Source organism: Eschrichtius robustus, chromosome X, assembly GCF_028021215.1.
Source record: "Eschrichtius robustus isolate mEscRob2 chromosome X, mEscRob2.pri, whole genome shotgun sequence".
Lineage (NCBI taxonomy): Eukaryota > Metazoa > Chordata > Mammalia > Artiodactyla > Eschrichtiidae > Eschrichtius > Eschrichtius robustus.
Genome location: NC_090845.1, coordinates 65,707,091 through 65,723,345, shown reverse-complemented (window position 1 = coordinate 65,723,345; position 16,255 = coordinate 65,707,091). Strand labels below are relative to the sequence as shown.

Sequence of the window (16,255 nt, the reverse complement as noted above, 5' to 3'; positions counted from 1 at the left end):
TTTTTTTTTTTTTTTTTTTTTTTTTTTTAGAAATAGGTAATCCTAGGAACTGCTTTTCTTTAAGTGGATTTTTTTTTTTAATTTATTTTTGACTGTGTTGGGTCCTCGTTTCTGTGCGAGGGCCCTCTCCAGCTGTGGCAAGCGGGGGCCAGTCTTCATCATGGTGCGCGGGCCCCTCACCACCACAGCCTCTCCTGTTGCGGAGCACAGGCTCCAGACGCGCAGGCTCAGCAATCGTGGCTCACGGGCCCAGTCGCTCCGCGGTACGCGGGATCTTCCCAGACCAGGGCTCGAACCCGTGTGCCCTGCATTGGCAGGCAGACTCCCAACCACTGCGCCACCAGGGAAGCCCCTAGCGGTCTTTGAGGTACCTCTGTGAATCCCCCAAAGAGTCACAGAGTACAGTATGAAAATTACTGGATCTGAAGCTCTCCACCATTTCACCTCTGACCTCCTTTAGGTCTTTGATTTCCTCCTGGTAGAGAACAGCCCTTAACTGTGTTGACCAAGGATTGTGAAGAAAGTACTTAGTTAACCAGAAAAATGGAATTAAGGTAAGTTTCTTTGTAGCCCCTGTGCTCTATCATTATAATGTTTAAAGTGCTCCTGAAGTTCACTAGTTACAACTATGTACACAGCTACTGAACTGGAACTAGCTTTGCCTAGATCTTGACTTTTCTTGAAACTTGCCTCTTCCTGCTTTCCGGGCCCAGCCATTGTGGTTGACAGGTGAGTCCTAACCTTGGAGGGACCTGGCTTGGATGCTTGAAGCTATTTACCCTGAAGGAAAGGCTTAGGCTAGGATTTATTGGGATCTGGGAATTTAGAGCCCACCAAAAAATGTGGTACTGAAGGGTGGGGGCTGCTAGATGACAACAAGCTCCCCTGCAGATACAGGGAATCTCTCAGCTGGGGGCAGGGGAGATGAGGAGGAGGGTAATGGCCACAGTTGCTGAGAGGCATATACAGGACAAGTCCACCTCAGTGAGGTGTGTGGTCAGGGGTTTAGGCATGTTCTCCACTTTTCCTTTCCCCGGGTGCTATCTTGGGAGCTCTCCTACCCTTAATTGCATGATATTTGCTACTCTCCCCTCCCCACCGAATCCCCTCTCTGTAGCTTGGCAAAGTGCTAGAAGTCTAGACGAGAGGGAGCCTCTGAGCTAGCTGTGTTGACCACTTAGACACACGAATCCTTTCCCAAGAAAGCAAGGCCTCCCAGGAACTGTTCCTCACCTCCTCTCCCCTCATAACTAGACCAGCCAAAGGGTCCTTTGGGGGGTCTATGGGCAGTTAGCAAGGCCCTGGAAATTAGCTCTCAGTGATGATAGTTTTATTGAATAATAAGAGAAGGACTGAGGGAGTAAGGCACAGGGGAGCACAGTTTGGAGTTTTATACACATTTTGAGGCAGAGAGGAACCCAGAAGACAGTGTTGTACACCCCCAGGGAAAGGCGGATCAGAGACTCCTAATTCCTCTTCCACGTTCCCCTCCCTGTCCCATTCCCTCCAAGAGAGAGGCTGGGGTGGGTGGGTAGGGGGTGCACAAGGACTCTGGCTCAGCTTTTGCTCCTTTCCATGCCTCCATCTTGGTGCTGTGGTGCCACTCACTACCCAGAGCCTTCCTTGGCTGGGCCTGGGGAACCGCAGGTATTATCTCCAGGAGGAGCAAGCAGGCTTTCTGAGAAGTCAAGGGAAAAGAGAGATTCGCTTACTTCCCTACTTTCTGTGAGGTGGGGTGGAAACAGCCTTGGAGAAGGAGTTTGAAAACTGGCATTCAGTTCCCCTCTGGGGCTTACTTTCCCTATCTGTAAAACAGGCACAGGAGCAGCTGCCTTCCAGGGTTGGGGAGAGGGTCAAGCATGATGAGAGATATGTGAGCACATATGAACTGTAAATTGAGCGCCCCCCTCCCCCACAGATGAAGGCGCCCTGTTATTATTGAAGGGGACCTCTGTGTCCAAATATGCTGGGGGAAGGCCCTTGTGTTCTTGGAGCTGAAGGATGACAGGACTGACAGGAGGAAACTCTGGCCTTTGCAGGCTTTAAGGCAGAAGGATCTGCAAGGCTGGGATCCTCAGAAGACTCCACCTTGTGGGAGGAAGGATGTATGTGGATGTGTGTGGGAGGGCAGTGGAGGTGGTTACCCTGGCCCCCTCCTACACCACCACTTAGGCAAGTGGCTGAAGGAAGCAGGTTGATGGAGAGTAGGGTGGAAGAGTGTTCGGTGGGGAGCAAATTGAGGAGGGCAGGTCTTAGAGTTAATCTGGTCCATTCCTGGGGCTCTGTCCAGGTTTGGAGGAGGGTTCTCAAGCCTAGGAAATCCCACTAGTTCACCTCTGTGAACCTAGGGCAGCTGGTGGGGGCTCACCTTCACCTTGGGTAGGACCTGGGGACCTTGTAGTGGTAGAGCAGGCCTGAGCTGAGAGCTCCCACCAGCAAGCATGGTTGCCCCCGGGGAGTTCTGGGACAGATTTTATGGGGACAGCCAGCCCGGGGTTGGAGGATGGAGAGGAGGGTGAGGAGGATGGCTGCTCAGGACCAGAGCGGAGCGTTTCCTGGAGGCGGTTCTCGCTCCTAACCCCCTCATCCTGGCAGGCCTCCTGCCTGAAATCACTTAGGTCCTTGCTAATTGCAGGTCGGCCCCGCCCTCGGGACCTCGGGGACAGATCTGGTAGGGGGCCGCCGGTGGGAGGGGGTTGTTGGACTGCGCAGGCCGAATCACCTCTAGGGCTCTGGACCCAACGCTCGATGCCGCAATCCCTGGTGGCGGTGGCCCGGGCAGGGTAGTGGGGGTGGGGGATCGAGGAGGAGCTGAGCTCAGGACACGCGCAGCTGCTGCCTATCCATCTGGCTCCCCAGACAGTTGGCAGGGCCCGAAGCTGGGCCCTCCCGCCTTCCTTCCCACCCCCTTCCCCTGGGAGGGAAAGTTTGCTTGTCTTGGGTGGGCCTGATTCCCGTTCGAGTAGCAGGGGCAGATGAGTCTCAGTTGGCGCGTCTCCAGGGTTCTTCCCCCTCCCAGGCGGGGAAACGGATGGAGAGCCACGGAGGGGCAGGAACCGCCCACCACTCTGCTTAAAGTGACCGGAAGCCAGCGGCAGGACCAGGAGAGCAGCCAGGGCCACTGGGGCCCCCCAGACCCATCTCCATCCCCAGGCATTCCCCAAGTGTGGGGTGGGCATGGGGATAGAGTGGGAAACGGTACCGGTTAGCACCCACATCCCCGGATCTGTGTAGGGTGGGTGTGTGGTGGGAAAGGAGGGTAGCTGTAGCCCCGCCCCTTTCTAGTTCCCCATCCCTGGGGGCGGGTAGAGCAGGGTGAAGGAGGAGGCCCTGGGCCGGGGGCGCTGTACCGGTGCTGTTACTCCCCATGTTGACTGGCCCAGCAGGAGGGCCCATGGGTTACCTTCCCTCCCCCTAACTGGACACGGGTTGACACTTGTTAGCCGTGAGCAATGGGCTAATTTTATCTCGCTCCAGCTCAGCAGGAAACCAACGCTGAAGAGCGCGTAGTTCTTCCGGGAGGCTGTGGCCGGGGGAGGCCAGTCTCAGGGCGATGGGGAGGGGGGAAATGCTGAGGCCTCCATCCCGGAAGGGGCGTGGTGGCCCCTGTCCTGCCCCAAAGGCTCTGAGGTCCGTAAGCTCCGGGCCGCTGGGGTCCAGAAGAAGAAAAGGTATCTTGGAAAGAAGACAGTTCAGATTCCTTCTTGTGTTTCTTCTCTTTGTTTTCTCCACCTCTGTTCCTTTCATTTCTGAAACCCCTGGGTTCTAGCAAAGTGCCTGACACAAAGCAGGTCCCTAGAAGATATTGCTGAAATGACTTGAAAACCAGGCATGGAACTTTGTTTCTGGTGACCACTAGAGAGAGCTGAAAGGCAGGATTTGAAAGGCCTTCTAAAGTAAAGCCTCCTCAACCCCTGCAGGAATTGCATATCTAATCCCTTTCCTTGTGCCTCTGGAGTCTCCTCTACACTTCAGCTTATTCGAATTCAGAACTTGCTTCAAAGGCTCTGGTTCTAACCAGCACCCACCCTATCTAAGCACCAGCTGTCAGATACCAGGGATTTACTGGGGGCACCTGTAATTCCTGTCAGCTGGCCTGCTCTGCTGCTGTGAAGTGGCAGGGAACTGCTGGCTGCCTCTTCAGACATGAAAAGGCCCTGGGGGAGAGCATATGCTCATAAAAATTATGGGATTCCACAGCTTTGAAATCTAATGATCCTGAGTGATCAAACACAGACTAGGGCCTTGGGGCTACTGGGGGAGTGACTGAGGGGGCAGCAGACCTTGGGTGGGAGAGCCTGGGGCCAGGCAGCAGGACAGAGGAATTAGTCTCAGTGGAAAGAGATGAGGAGGCTGGCAGCTTGGGGATGTCTGCACTGAGTCAGGGGAGAAACAACAAGAGCCAAGAGCTGGGTGGTAAACCACCCTCTTGCAAAGGAAACCAGTCCCCTCCACCCCTCTCCTGTTCAGTGTATGGCCATAAGGAGATGGACTTTATTTGCACCTTTTGGGTTGCTGAGGGTGGAAGGGCAGTAGGTGGGACTAGCTCTCCATGGCCAAGGCCACATGAAGGTCTGGAGTGCTTGGGAAGAGAGAACCCCAGAAGTATGTGTTGGTTGGGAGTGAGAGTAATTGTGAAAAGATGGGCTATGCTAAGTCAGACATGGCTCAGATTTCTTTTTGCTTGGAGCTGGTTCTGCCAACACCCTTTTGGAAATGGGTTCACTATACAGTTGTTGAATGAAGTGGGCAAGTCATTTCCCCCTGCTTGTGTTGGGTTCTTCATCTGCAAAATGAGGAGTTTGGACTGGACTGGAAGTCGACCTGAGTTCAAGGTTTCAGCCTGCTCTGTCACTGACAAACTGTGTGAGCCTGCTGCAGTGCCTTATATACAGGCCTCAGTGTCCTCACTTAAATTCAATGCAGAGTATGGACAAGGGAGACTCTAAGGTTACTCCCAGCTTTGTCATTGTTATGGGTCTCTCTTCTGTATCACCCTCAATTCCAGGCTGCTGCCTGGCTATATAACCCAGCTATACTAGCCCATTCAAGTTCCTCCATCAATTACAAGGGAGAAGAAAAGGAGTACAGACCCTGGCAGAAATTTGATTTGAAATGAGATTTCAGTTCTGAAAGTAAACTTCCCGCTGTTAACCAGGTTAAGACTATTTCACCCATGTAGGCAACATACACACCAAAGCTGGATTTTTAAGACTATTTCACCCGTGTAGGCAACATAACACACCAAAGCTGGACTTTTAGATCTGTTTATTTTGTTCCAAACCTTCTGAGGATTTAAATGTCCCAGATCTCAAGCTCCCAAATTTTGTTCGTTCTCCTTGATTTAACTGTGGTGCATAAGAGGCTGCATCTTTCTTACCCTAAATATTAATACTGTGCTGCTTTCGCCAACCAACATTCTCTCCAAAAGTGCACAAGCACGCACATGCACGCGTACATGTGTGGAAGAAGTAAACTGACACCCTGCCACGTTATGTGACACCTGATAGGGCAGATTTGGGACCTGTGAATGTCTTTCCTTCATCTGGAGAGAAGTGGGTAGCACCCTGATTCTTAAGAGCTATCCACACCATGAGCAACAAAGGAGGCCCTGCAGAACTGCCCTCAGGTGACTTGGTGGGAGTGGGCAGGGAGCAATGGAAGCAGGGGCTTTGTTGCTCCAACATTTTCAATGGCCTCTTCTGGGACTTAAAGAGCTCCTGGGGCCCAGCTCCTCCTGTTCCACTGCTGTTTGGGATAACAGAATCATAATTAGGCAGGCCCCTTCCTATTCACAGAGCCAAGAACCAATGGGTTTTCCTTCGGGGAATTGATAAGAGCTGGACTGGGACCAAGGGAGGGGGCTCCAGACTTTGGCCTTGAATGAAGCCATAAGAGGCCAACCATGCCCCAGCTGCCTGTTTGTAACGGAAAAACTCATGGGTGGGGACCACTGTCTTCTTTGGAGCTCCTCAGGGGCGATCTCATCCTCCTGGCCCTGGGATGGCCCTGGCTCGGGGTGGCAAGTCACTGTTAGCTCTAGGTGACAGCCAGGGATGCCTGGCAAGAAGATGATGAAAGGTTAGGGTAATAGGAACACAGCAGAAAAATACCCAGCATAGGGAGAAATACAAAGAGGCTGAGTGAGGAGAGAGGCTGAGCTCCTAATAAGGTGAGTTGTGATGGCCGGACACAGCCTGGCTGGAAATGCTCTGCAGCAAGAGTGCTTCCCAGAGCTTAGGCATAGGGAAACATCTGGTACCTACTTCAGAGGGATGAAGATGGTCCAGAGTCTACCTTTGCTGGCACCTTTAATGCCCACTAAGTAGAGTGGTCCAGGATGCCCAGCATGGGGGACACATTGGGTAGTAAAGGCTAGGATGGTTTCCTCTTCCTAGAAGTTTTCCAACCCTATGTGCAGCTGCTGCCTCTACCTTTGGGGGATCCAGGTTGGGAATGGGATTTTCCCTCAAACAGTTCCTTTTCTGGCCTGGCCCAGGTGGAAATGTTGACCCGTCATGAATAATGAGAGATGGAGTTGGTCCTTCCCCAGGTCCATAACTATTGCTCCTCCCCCCACCATGCCATTCCCCCTGTCATCAGTCTTCCTCTGCCTGCTGAGATGAAAGGAATTTCTTCACATTTTGAGAGGTGGATATAAGGATGGGGAGCTGGGACAGCCTGCAGGTTAATGCATTGTCCTGGAAAATCTGTAAAAAATCAGTGAGTGGAATTTTACGGTGTTTAAGGTCCCTTTCCTATGTGATATTCTATTATTCCAGTATAGGATTATAGCAGCTTGAGCCAAAAAATGAGATGTGGCTCAGCCTGAGATGAGTGGAATTGATGCTAGTGTTAGGGGCGGGCTGGGCCAAGGTGAGGCTGATTGGCCCAAGCTCTGGGTCCCTCCTTTCTTCAAGCACCCATGAGTCTATGACAGTCATAAAAAGAAATAGAGGGGGATGAGAAGGGAGAAGAGGCAGTAGAGGAAAAAAAAAGGAGGAAGGAAAGAAGAAAGCAGACTGTTAACCAACCATATGATGGGGAGACTCTCTGTACACTTGTAAAATGATGTCACCCACACCTCTTGGGAAGCCATAGCCCTCAGAGACTCTGAGGCTAAACAAGGCTCCTTGTCTCATTTTACCTCTATGCCCTTTCCCTCGCACCCCCGAATGGTTCCTAAGGACAGATGGCAAGGAACTCCTCAGCACACAGAGGCTTGGATCTTCCCACCAGGCTCCTGGGGACACAGTAGCACCTTTGGCAGTTGCTTTTAGTGGGTGACTAACAAGCTGGGCCAGGAGTTCCCATCCTCCTCCCCCAAGAGTTAGAAAGTATATGGAGAGGGTCCAAAGGCGAGGGGGTGATCCCAAGCTTTCCTAGATCCTGGGAGGAGAGGACCCTGGCAAGTTTAAAGGCATTCACAGGGAGAATTTGGTTAATGAGTTTGGAACACCTGGAGCTTTGGCTCCAGGGGGATGGTCAGGTGGCTGAAATGCTGCATGTGCAGGTTTGGGAACAAGTGTGCTGGTGGCAAAAATGTAAATGCTGAGCAGGGCAGGGTGAAGGGAAAGGTTTGGGGAGGAGCACACAATGGCAAATAAGAGGCATTAGATTGGTTCCTCAGGGGTGGGGGAGCCTGGCAGCAGCTCTCCATTGGGGTCTGGGTCAGGGGTCAACATCTTATCCTTGCTGGAATCCCTTTGCTCCTTCTTGAACATCCTTTGATGCATCAGAGGGACGAACAAGAGGATTACAGCCCCGACGATGGGGGGCACACCGGCAAAGTAGAAGGCCACATGATAGTCCCCAAAACAGTTGCGGAGGAGGCCTGAAAAGTCAACAGAGACAAGTCAAGCCCAGCTTTGCCCTCCTGTACAAAGGTGCTCTCTGCCTCTTCTAGGGGCCATCACAATGCCTATCCAGAGACTCTTGGCCTGTACTGCCTTGACCCGAGAGCCCCCTCAGTTTAAACACTCCTAGATGGAAGAAACAAAACCTCTATTACAAAGACAGGCTGCTCCTCCCTGAGGCACTGGGTTTGCAGGCTCTTGAGGTTATGAAAGAAGCAAATGAAGCTTCTCAATTTCTCCATTTCTGACTTTCATGAAGCTACAGCTAACTTCGAGTCACTCCAAGGTATGGAGTTAGGAGGGAAGCTACTCTAAAAGAACTCCACAGAAGATGGCCAAGACTTGTTTTGGTTCACAATGATATACCCTTCCACCCCCAGCTTGGGCTAGAGTGTTCTTGTGGAACAATTCAGCCAAGTTCCTATTTTCCCTTTCTTTGAAGTGCCCATTTGCCCTAAGAGGAGGCTGTATGTGTATCCTTCCTTCCAGTTACAGATATGGTTGGCCCCTCTGGGTTCCTCTAGGTTGCCAATATGGTAAATGTGTTTGGCATGGGATACAGGGCCTTCCCTGCTCACCTCCAGAAGCTAATGTGGGACACCTCATAGGGAGGATGAGCCCAGAAACACTACCAAAGAAAGGCAAGTAGGCCCTGGGGCTGCTTAGGAGGTAAGCAAAATGGAAAGAGATATGGATTCTGGGATCCACATTTGGGATCAGGAGTTGGGTAGAGGCTCCCCTCCCCCAGTGGACAGTGTGGCTGTTGAACAAGGGCCTGAGTAGAAGGTTTTGTCACTGTAACACAGCATGACCAGTGCCCTCACAACACCTTGCACAGAATTGGTATTCAAGGAATACTTGTTGAGCTAGCCCAGTTGGCCAGCCTAGGAGACTCTAGCCCATGAATCAATATTTGCGATAAATCCTAAAGAAAGGAAATGATGTTCTCTTCTTATGAGTTTTCCTTGTTTCCTAAGTTCTCTGGGGTACCAACAATGTCCTTCTTGGAAGTGGAGAGAGAAATTGGGAGTGCTGAAAGATGGCAAGCCAACACTTTGCCTGTTGCCTGCTAGAAGTGAGCCTCATTGGTCCAGTCCTGGGTTGTGTTCTTAATCAAATCTTTTCTACAGGCTCAATTCAGAAGCTGGTAGAGGAGGAGGGGGTATCTCTAAGTCTTAATAAAACCAGGGCCCACTTTCTCTTCTCATCCTGCTCAACTACCTTCCAAATAATTACTTGCCTGTAAAGAGAGAGAGAGAAGATTCTGGATCAATAGAATGGTCAGGAAGGCCAAACCCATTTCTCTCTCTACCGTCCCAGAATCAGCCATGCTGTCTACAAGAAAACCCCACAGCAACAGATATACAGCCATGAAAAGCCCATCCCCCCAAATGAATCCATGCACATGTACTGTCCTTAGTCTCTTTCACCAATAGTGGTAAGGGGTTTCATGCACTCTGACCAGGCTGCTTAAATAGAAAAGAAGGAGAAAAGGGACTTTAAGCAGAGGTGCTTAGGAGATCTAGGTCCCAAGGAAGACAGGACTCCCCCACTCATGCCCTCCCTGCAATATTAACCTCACCTGCAATGGGGGGTCCGGCAATCATCGGCAGGGCCATCATGCCCAGGAGGTAGCCAATGGCCTGTGAGGCCTGCATTGGGCCCACCAGCTCAAATGCGATGGGGGCCATGATGGTGATGAAGAAGCCATCACACAGGCCCAGGAAGAGGCAGACAACGATGAGGCCCCCGAAGCCCCGGCAGAGGGGAATCATCATGGACATCAGGCCCAGGAGCAGGAAGGAGATGACCTAAAGGAGCAACAGCCTGAGGTCATGTTGTGCTTGCCTGCCAAGACCACATAGTAAATCACATCTCCTTTCTCAGGGCCTCGTTTCTACCATCTGTAAAATGGGGCAAGGGGATATCAACAGAGAGCCCAGTGGACTAGTTACTTAGGCCCCTTCTAAGTCCTGCTTAGAAGGACTTAGGATTTAAAGTTTTTAAGAGATCCCCTATTTAACTTTGATTCTGTCAAGACTTTTAAAAGAGGACGCATTCATTGCTCCTGTCCTCAAGAAGTTGTCTTTTAATTGGACTCTGAAATAAAGGGAATTGCTGTTGCTGCTTTCTGATCCTGTGTTTGTCTGCCCCAGGCAACAGGGTATGGGATCAGACCATGCTGGTATTTTCAGATCCATGTTAGATATGGGAAGGGGAAGGGGAGGAAGTGAGGATGACTTGAATAATTGAATAATGATTAGATGGGGGCATGAATGGAAGGCACAGCTTCCTGAAATGAGGAAGGAGCCAGTCCCCATTTTTGCGGGAGACTGCTTTTAGAAAACACCTTGGTATGAAGGAGGCCATTGGGAGGTTCACCCAGGTTCCTTAGGCTTTAGGACATGGGACACACCATCCATCTCAGACACTCAGACGTTATGGCTCTGGGGGCTTCTGGGCTTGTCTGGGCACCCTGTGAAGGTAACAAAGGGGGCTCTAAGGAGAACCAAGACACTAGGAAGAGGTCTAGGGAGCCTGAAGCCAGTCCAGGGGGCACTGACTAGCCACTGGGCTTTCTTTGGGCTGAGCAAAATGACTCTGAAGTGAAGAAGCTGCCTTTCCAGAGGCTGGTTTTTCCCTCTCAATAGAGATAAGGGCCACTGGAAACACAGCTAGCCTTTTGATGAAGGTCATCTGCAACCTGTGTCCGTGAGCCAGACTGAAGACCTGGGCTCCACCCACTGTAGCCAGCAGAGCCAGGTTGTCCCAGGGTCAGGGCTAAGGCCTGATTTGTTAACCAAGGCCTTGACAGGATCCAGGATTTTCTAATAGTTCACACAGGCAGGCTGACCTACCCAGGAAGTGTTAGTCACCACATGGTAAGGGTACGTCACCACATCAACACATGCAAGGCAGGTAGGAGGGTCAAGGCTGTTTCAAGCACTAAAGATTTTCTGTGTTGTTGCTGCCAGTGGGTTTGTTAGGCTAATTGGTTGGATTTTGGAGAGGATAAGAAATGTCCTGGTCATGCCATCTGAGGAAATCTCTTTGTTGAAGGACTTTTGAACCTTGCCCAAGATGTTTTGGGATAGCTAGGAAGAATCTAGGAATAAGAACCCAGATATCCCAGTTTCTCCTCTAGGAGATTCATGTACAACTGTAAGATAAAACCAGACCCACCTATCAACCGAGTCATAATGGTATGGCAATTAAGGAGTTAATACCATTATATAATACAAAGGACCCCATTAAGTGATTTCAATTGGCTGTAATTACTACCTACTGTATCTAGCTGCCTCTTAACATCCTCCACGAGGCCTTGCCAAGGTTCAGAAATTAAAAATCCCTCTTGGAACTGAGAATCAGGCCTCAAGAATTGGCCCAAAATGAGGTTGTCCTGCAGGTTGTCACCATTTCCTTACCAACAGACTGTCCAGGGGCTTGACACCAGACACATGTGCCTGTCTTTGTCAGTAGTAGGAACCACAAAGTCTAGTGGATGGCTCTTCAGAACCTGAAGCTGTGTACACTCCTTTTCTCTCCCAGACCAGTACTCCTGCATCTGACCCGGGGAGAAAGGGAGGCAAATTCTCGTGATGGAGTATCTTGAGTAGCTCAAGAGAGAGAAGTTCATTCATTGTTCTGTGCTCTCAGCCTGAGACACTTACCAGCACAATGAGTTTGAACAAATCACTTTCCCTCTCTGGGCCTCAGTTCCTCAGTTTGTAAAATGGAGGATTTGGACTACAAGTTGATGAAGATATGTTTCAGCTAAAAAGTTCCAAGATTATTTTATATTGTTCTAAGTGGTAAAACTGGGTCAAGTAAGAGTGGAAAAGGGGAGAGATTGTTGGGTGGGTAGGGGAAATGGTCAGCAGAAGCACTGGGCCATAAGCCTAGTTCTCCTTCTGACTAGCTAATGCCTCTGCCTCTCTTGGAAATCCCTCTACACAATACAAAGCAAAAACTGCTTGGGCCCTACCTCTCTCCTAGGCACTGCAGTGAGAAATGAGCTATATGGCTAGGCAAGGGCTGCTGCTTTTCCTCAAGATAAAGCCCTGGCCCAATACTAGCTTACCCTGATCTCCAGCACTCTTTGGCATCTTGGAGTTGCTGATATTGACAGGGAAGACCCACAGGGGTGCCATGTGGAAGAGGCTGGGAAAGCCACACACAGTCCTATGCAAAAAGCCACCCAGGTAAGGTCTTGCTGATATTGGCACAGGAATTTAAAATTTTATAATTGGTTTATCTCAATCACAGCCTTTTGGTTTGACCTTGGTCTAGTCACTTATCACGTCTGGGACTTGGTTCTACCATCCATCACTTAGTGTAAAGTGGAATATGAGAAGAGTGCTACATAGGAGTTCAGCTCTGCCATGACTGTCTGAGTCTTTCCCTCAATTTCTCCATCAGTGTAATGAGAGGTTGGACTGGATGGACCATAATGGCACCCTGAGCTCTGACAAAGCAGATTCACTAGCTCTTGCAAATCTAACACAAAGTTAAACACAACAGGAAACCTTAATCATATCCTCATCCAAGACATACGAGGGTATTTAGGAAAACACTTGGGGCTATCAGAAGACAGAGAAATCCCTGCTGTGTGTATAGTCAGGGCCCCTTGGAAGTTCTTCTAGGACTTCTCCAGGATAGTCAGAACTCGACCACCTTCCTGATGGACTATTTGTGACCCACATGTTTTCTGGGGCTGCTGTTACCCCTTCACAGGGTTCCACACTTGGGCACCTTCTGGTAAACCCAGCTGCTGTAGCAAAAAGCATGAGCCAGGTCCGAAAGACAATATTGTTGCCCAGTAGACAAAGACAGACAGCTTGAGCAGTAGTCTGTATTCAAGCCAGACCAGAGCCCAGGTCACACAAAAAGTGGCCTCTCGAGCATCCACATGGGTACTGCCCACAATATGAGGCTACCTGTGTCACTGTGAGAAGGATTAAAACTTTGCATGGCTATAACACTTTTTACTTCTCAAAGCCTGGTCACACCTGTATTCCTTTTGATTCTCACCTGCAAGGTGAGATAGGAAAGGCAAGGATTATTCTCATTGCATGAAAGAGGAAAGTGAGGTGTAGAGAGGGCAAGTGAGGTCTGGCCTTTTCTGGCAATTTTTTTGTGCCCGTCAAGAGGATAGCATTTGAGAGCCAGTGTTTGGTACCAAGTAGCTCTGGAGGTATAAGAAGTGATGGGTCTGGGCCTAGAGGAGAGAGACACTGGGCCACAGAGTACTGCAGATGCTCAAGACCCTCCAAGAGAGTATAAGGTAGCAATGAGTTCAGTCTTCAATGGGGGCAGCATCTAACTCCTGGCTTCAGTTTCCCTCTTTCAGATGGGAGAGCCTTTATTAATAAACATTTTCTTTGAAAGTGTTCTTAGAGGTTCCATCTACACTGACAGCTTTCACTACATCCTCACTCCATTTTGATGAAGGAGGCAGAACAAGGATGATGATCTTCACTTGAAAGCAAGGGAAACGGAGGCTTAGAGAATTTGATTGACTTTCCCATGTCACACAGCAAGCTGGTGTCAGAGCTGGGGCCCAGGCCACAGCAGTTACACATCCTACCACTGTATCCCAAAGGCTGGAGATAACCTAGCATCTGTGGCAGGCTGTTCTCCCCACAGTAGACAGGGTGGTCACACTCACCTGCAAGTAGATCTTCTTAAGTCCAGGAATGGAGTCACTGACACGGCCTGACACAAGGCGCCCAAGGCCTGAGGTAGCTCCAATACACACCAAGAGCACCCAGGTCTGCTTGATTTCCAAGAATTCCTCTTCCACATACTTCATCTGAAAAGCATAGCACCAGGCCCCCGGGATAAGAGGAAGAAGAAGAGAAGGCTGGTTAATTGTTGGCATACCCAGAACCCTCTACTGCTTACTTCCCTGGACCATGGCAAGAGTTCCTTCTCCTGCAGCAACCTCCCTTATAGCCTTAGCTCCAGAACAAGCTCTCTGGCTGTTTCTAACAGCTTAAAAGGCTGCATATCCCCTGGCTCTCTGGATTCTCGGTTTCTGAGCAACAGCTGAGGGCAGTGGGTGTCTCTAAGCCCCTTCCAAGCCCTGGCAGGACAGAATACAGCCTTAACAACTGAAAAAAGTCCAAGGGTTCCCCTATTATCTCCTCATTCCCTGACCCAGAACTGACAGCCTGGGGTAACAGCAGGTCACCAAGGGAGAAGGATCCACTAACTTCCAGGTAATATTCCAAAAGTGTGCTTTAAGAAACACAAGGTCTGTGGAAGATAACACTGGACTACAACCGACAAATCTGTGTCCATGTAAGTTGGGTGTATGGTGGTTAAACAAAGCTGAATTGATTTCTTTACAGCAGGATCTTTGGTACCTTTAAAAGATTGTTACATATTATGAAGCTAGAGAAATCTAGTATATGTTATTTCTTAAACAAAATTACTTGACCCCAAAGACTAGCATTCCATAAGACACACTCTTAGAAAACTCTATCATTGAGGGACTTCCCTGGTGGTCAGTGGTTAAGACTCCGTGCTCCCATGGCAGGGGGCCTGGTGATCCCTGGCCGGGGAACTAAGATCCTACATACCACAACTAAGCTGGCGTGCTGCAACTACTGAGCCCGCGTGCTCTAGAGCCTGCATGCTGCAACTAGAGAGCCCAAGCACTGCAACCACTGAGCCCATGCACTGCAACTAGAGAAGCCCACACGCCGCAACGAAGAGACCAGGCACTGCAACGAAGATCCAGCACTGCTAAATAAATTAAAAAAAAAAAAAAGAAAGAAAAGAAAACCCTATCATTGGGTCATCTGGGGCAGCCTCCTGTATCCCGGTGATGCTTATCTTCTCCTGAAAATCCATCTAGATTTATCAGTGTGGGAAACCATAGGCATAGGCCTCCCCCTGAGGAACTTCCCCCATTTCCCATTGAGGTCTTCCCTCAGCCTGTGCTCTTTCCTACTCTGGGTCTCTCCAACCACTGTTTTGTCTTTCTCCAAAGGTTCCAGGTCTGCCCTTTCAATGTCTTCTGCTCCTACCCTCTGGACTTCAGGCAGGTTAAGGGCAACGTCTTGGGGTCAGGTAGGGTGGACCCACCCTGGTATTCCTCACCAAGTGTACATAGGGAACGAAGTAGCCAAGGGCAGCAGCAGCGATCCCGAAGGCCCAGATGCGGTAGGTACGTTGGCGGAACACTCGCATGTTGAAGTACTTCCTGAGCTGAGCCAGAAAGCGTTGGCACAGGGTGTGGACACCTCTCTTGCTTGGGGTGTCCTGCGAGCTGGGCAGGAGGGGTCGGTAGGTGAGTGAAAGCAGCGTAAGAATAAACATAAAGGTACTCAGCACCTGGAAGGTTTGGGCGAGCTTGATCTTAGCCCCCAGCGTTTTGATGAGGAGGGGGAAGGATATGGAGAAGATGCTACTCCCAGCAGACACCACACCATTGGCCAGACCCAGACGGCGTTGGAAGTAATGGCCCAGGATGACGAGAGATGGCTGAAAGGCGAAGGAACAGCCACAACCAAAGAGAATCCCGTAGGTGAAGTAACGCAGGCTTAGTGAGCTGTGGGAGAGACACCAAGAGCTATCCTCAGAAGCCTGACCAGCAATCCACCTGCCCTTCCCCCCTCACCCTCCTGAGATCTGCATACCCCCACCCTTAACCCACGGCCCCAGTTACTACTGACCCTCAGAACAGACAAGGAATAGGACCTTCTGATCCCCATTTTGTAGATGGGGAGACAGAGGCTCAGAGAAGTAAAGTAATTTACCCAAGGTAGCATAACTGGGGATCAGCAAAGCTTGGACTTGAATCTAAGTCTGTGTGACTCTAGTTTGAATCATAGTACTCCATCAGAGAGGACTGTTCAAAAGAAAGCCGAAACTAGCCTATGCAAAGTCTGGATGAGGGGCTACAAAGAGTAAGTCAGTGCCTTAGAAAGAATAGTTACACCTACTGCTCACCGAGACACCATGGTTGGGCTGGTAACCAAAGCTTTATCCCAAGTAACAAGAAAGTTCTGCAAGGAGCCAAGATTCTAGAACGTTGAGACCCTCCATAAGACTCTTCAGTGTCTTTCTTCATGCTCAGGGCCCTTAATATTTCACAGAATGGTTGGTGGTGTTCTGAGAGACACCCCCTCCCCAACCATGCCCACGGTTTGGATGTCCCAAGACCCTTTACTCCAGGCCCCAGATAATTTCCATGGGGATCCTAAGGTAAGGAGTTTCTATAACTTCCAAAGCCTGGCTCCTGTTGCTGGACATGATATGGACTAGCTTCCCAGAGTAGCTTGGCTGCTTGATGGGAACTGGAAACTCAAAGAAGTTGTGAGCCTGGCCAAGTAAGAGAGGCTCTGGCTTAAAACCCTTAGGCCCTGCTTTGACTATAAACTTCTATAACA

The 16,255-nt window shown here is 50.1% G+C and overlaps 1 protein-coding gene across 2 annotated transcripts in view; it reads right to left on the bottom strand.

Annotated features, from left to right (window-relative positions):
• Positions 1 to 5,251: 5,251 nt before the first annotated feature.
• Positions 5,252 to 16,255, bottom strand: part of SLC16A2 (solute carrier family 16 member 2) — a 118,496-nt gene continuing 107,492 nt past the window's right edge. Inside the window, exons 4-7 of one of the 2 annotated variants that reach the window (XM_068533248.1) lie at positions 14,964 to 15,414; positions 13,525 to 13,668; positions 9,439 to 9,667; positions 5,252 to 7,834 (exon numbers count right to left, since the gene is read on the bottom strand). In XM_068533248.1, the coding sequence (XP_068389349.1) occupies positions 7,614 to 7,834; positions 9,439 to 9,667; positions 13,525 to 13,668; positions 14,964 to 15,414 (1,045 nt within the window). In that variant the 3' untranslated portion in view covers positions 5,252 to 7,613. The remainder of the gene's footprint in view (positions 7,835 to 9,438; positions 9,668 to 13,524; positions 13,669 to 14,963; positions 15,415 to 16,255) is intronic. The other variant, XM_068533247.1, reaches the window with a different exon arrangement.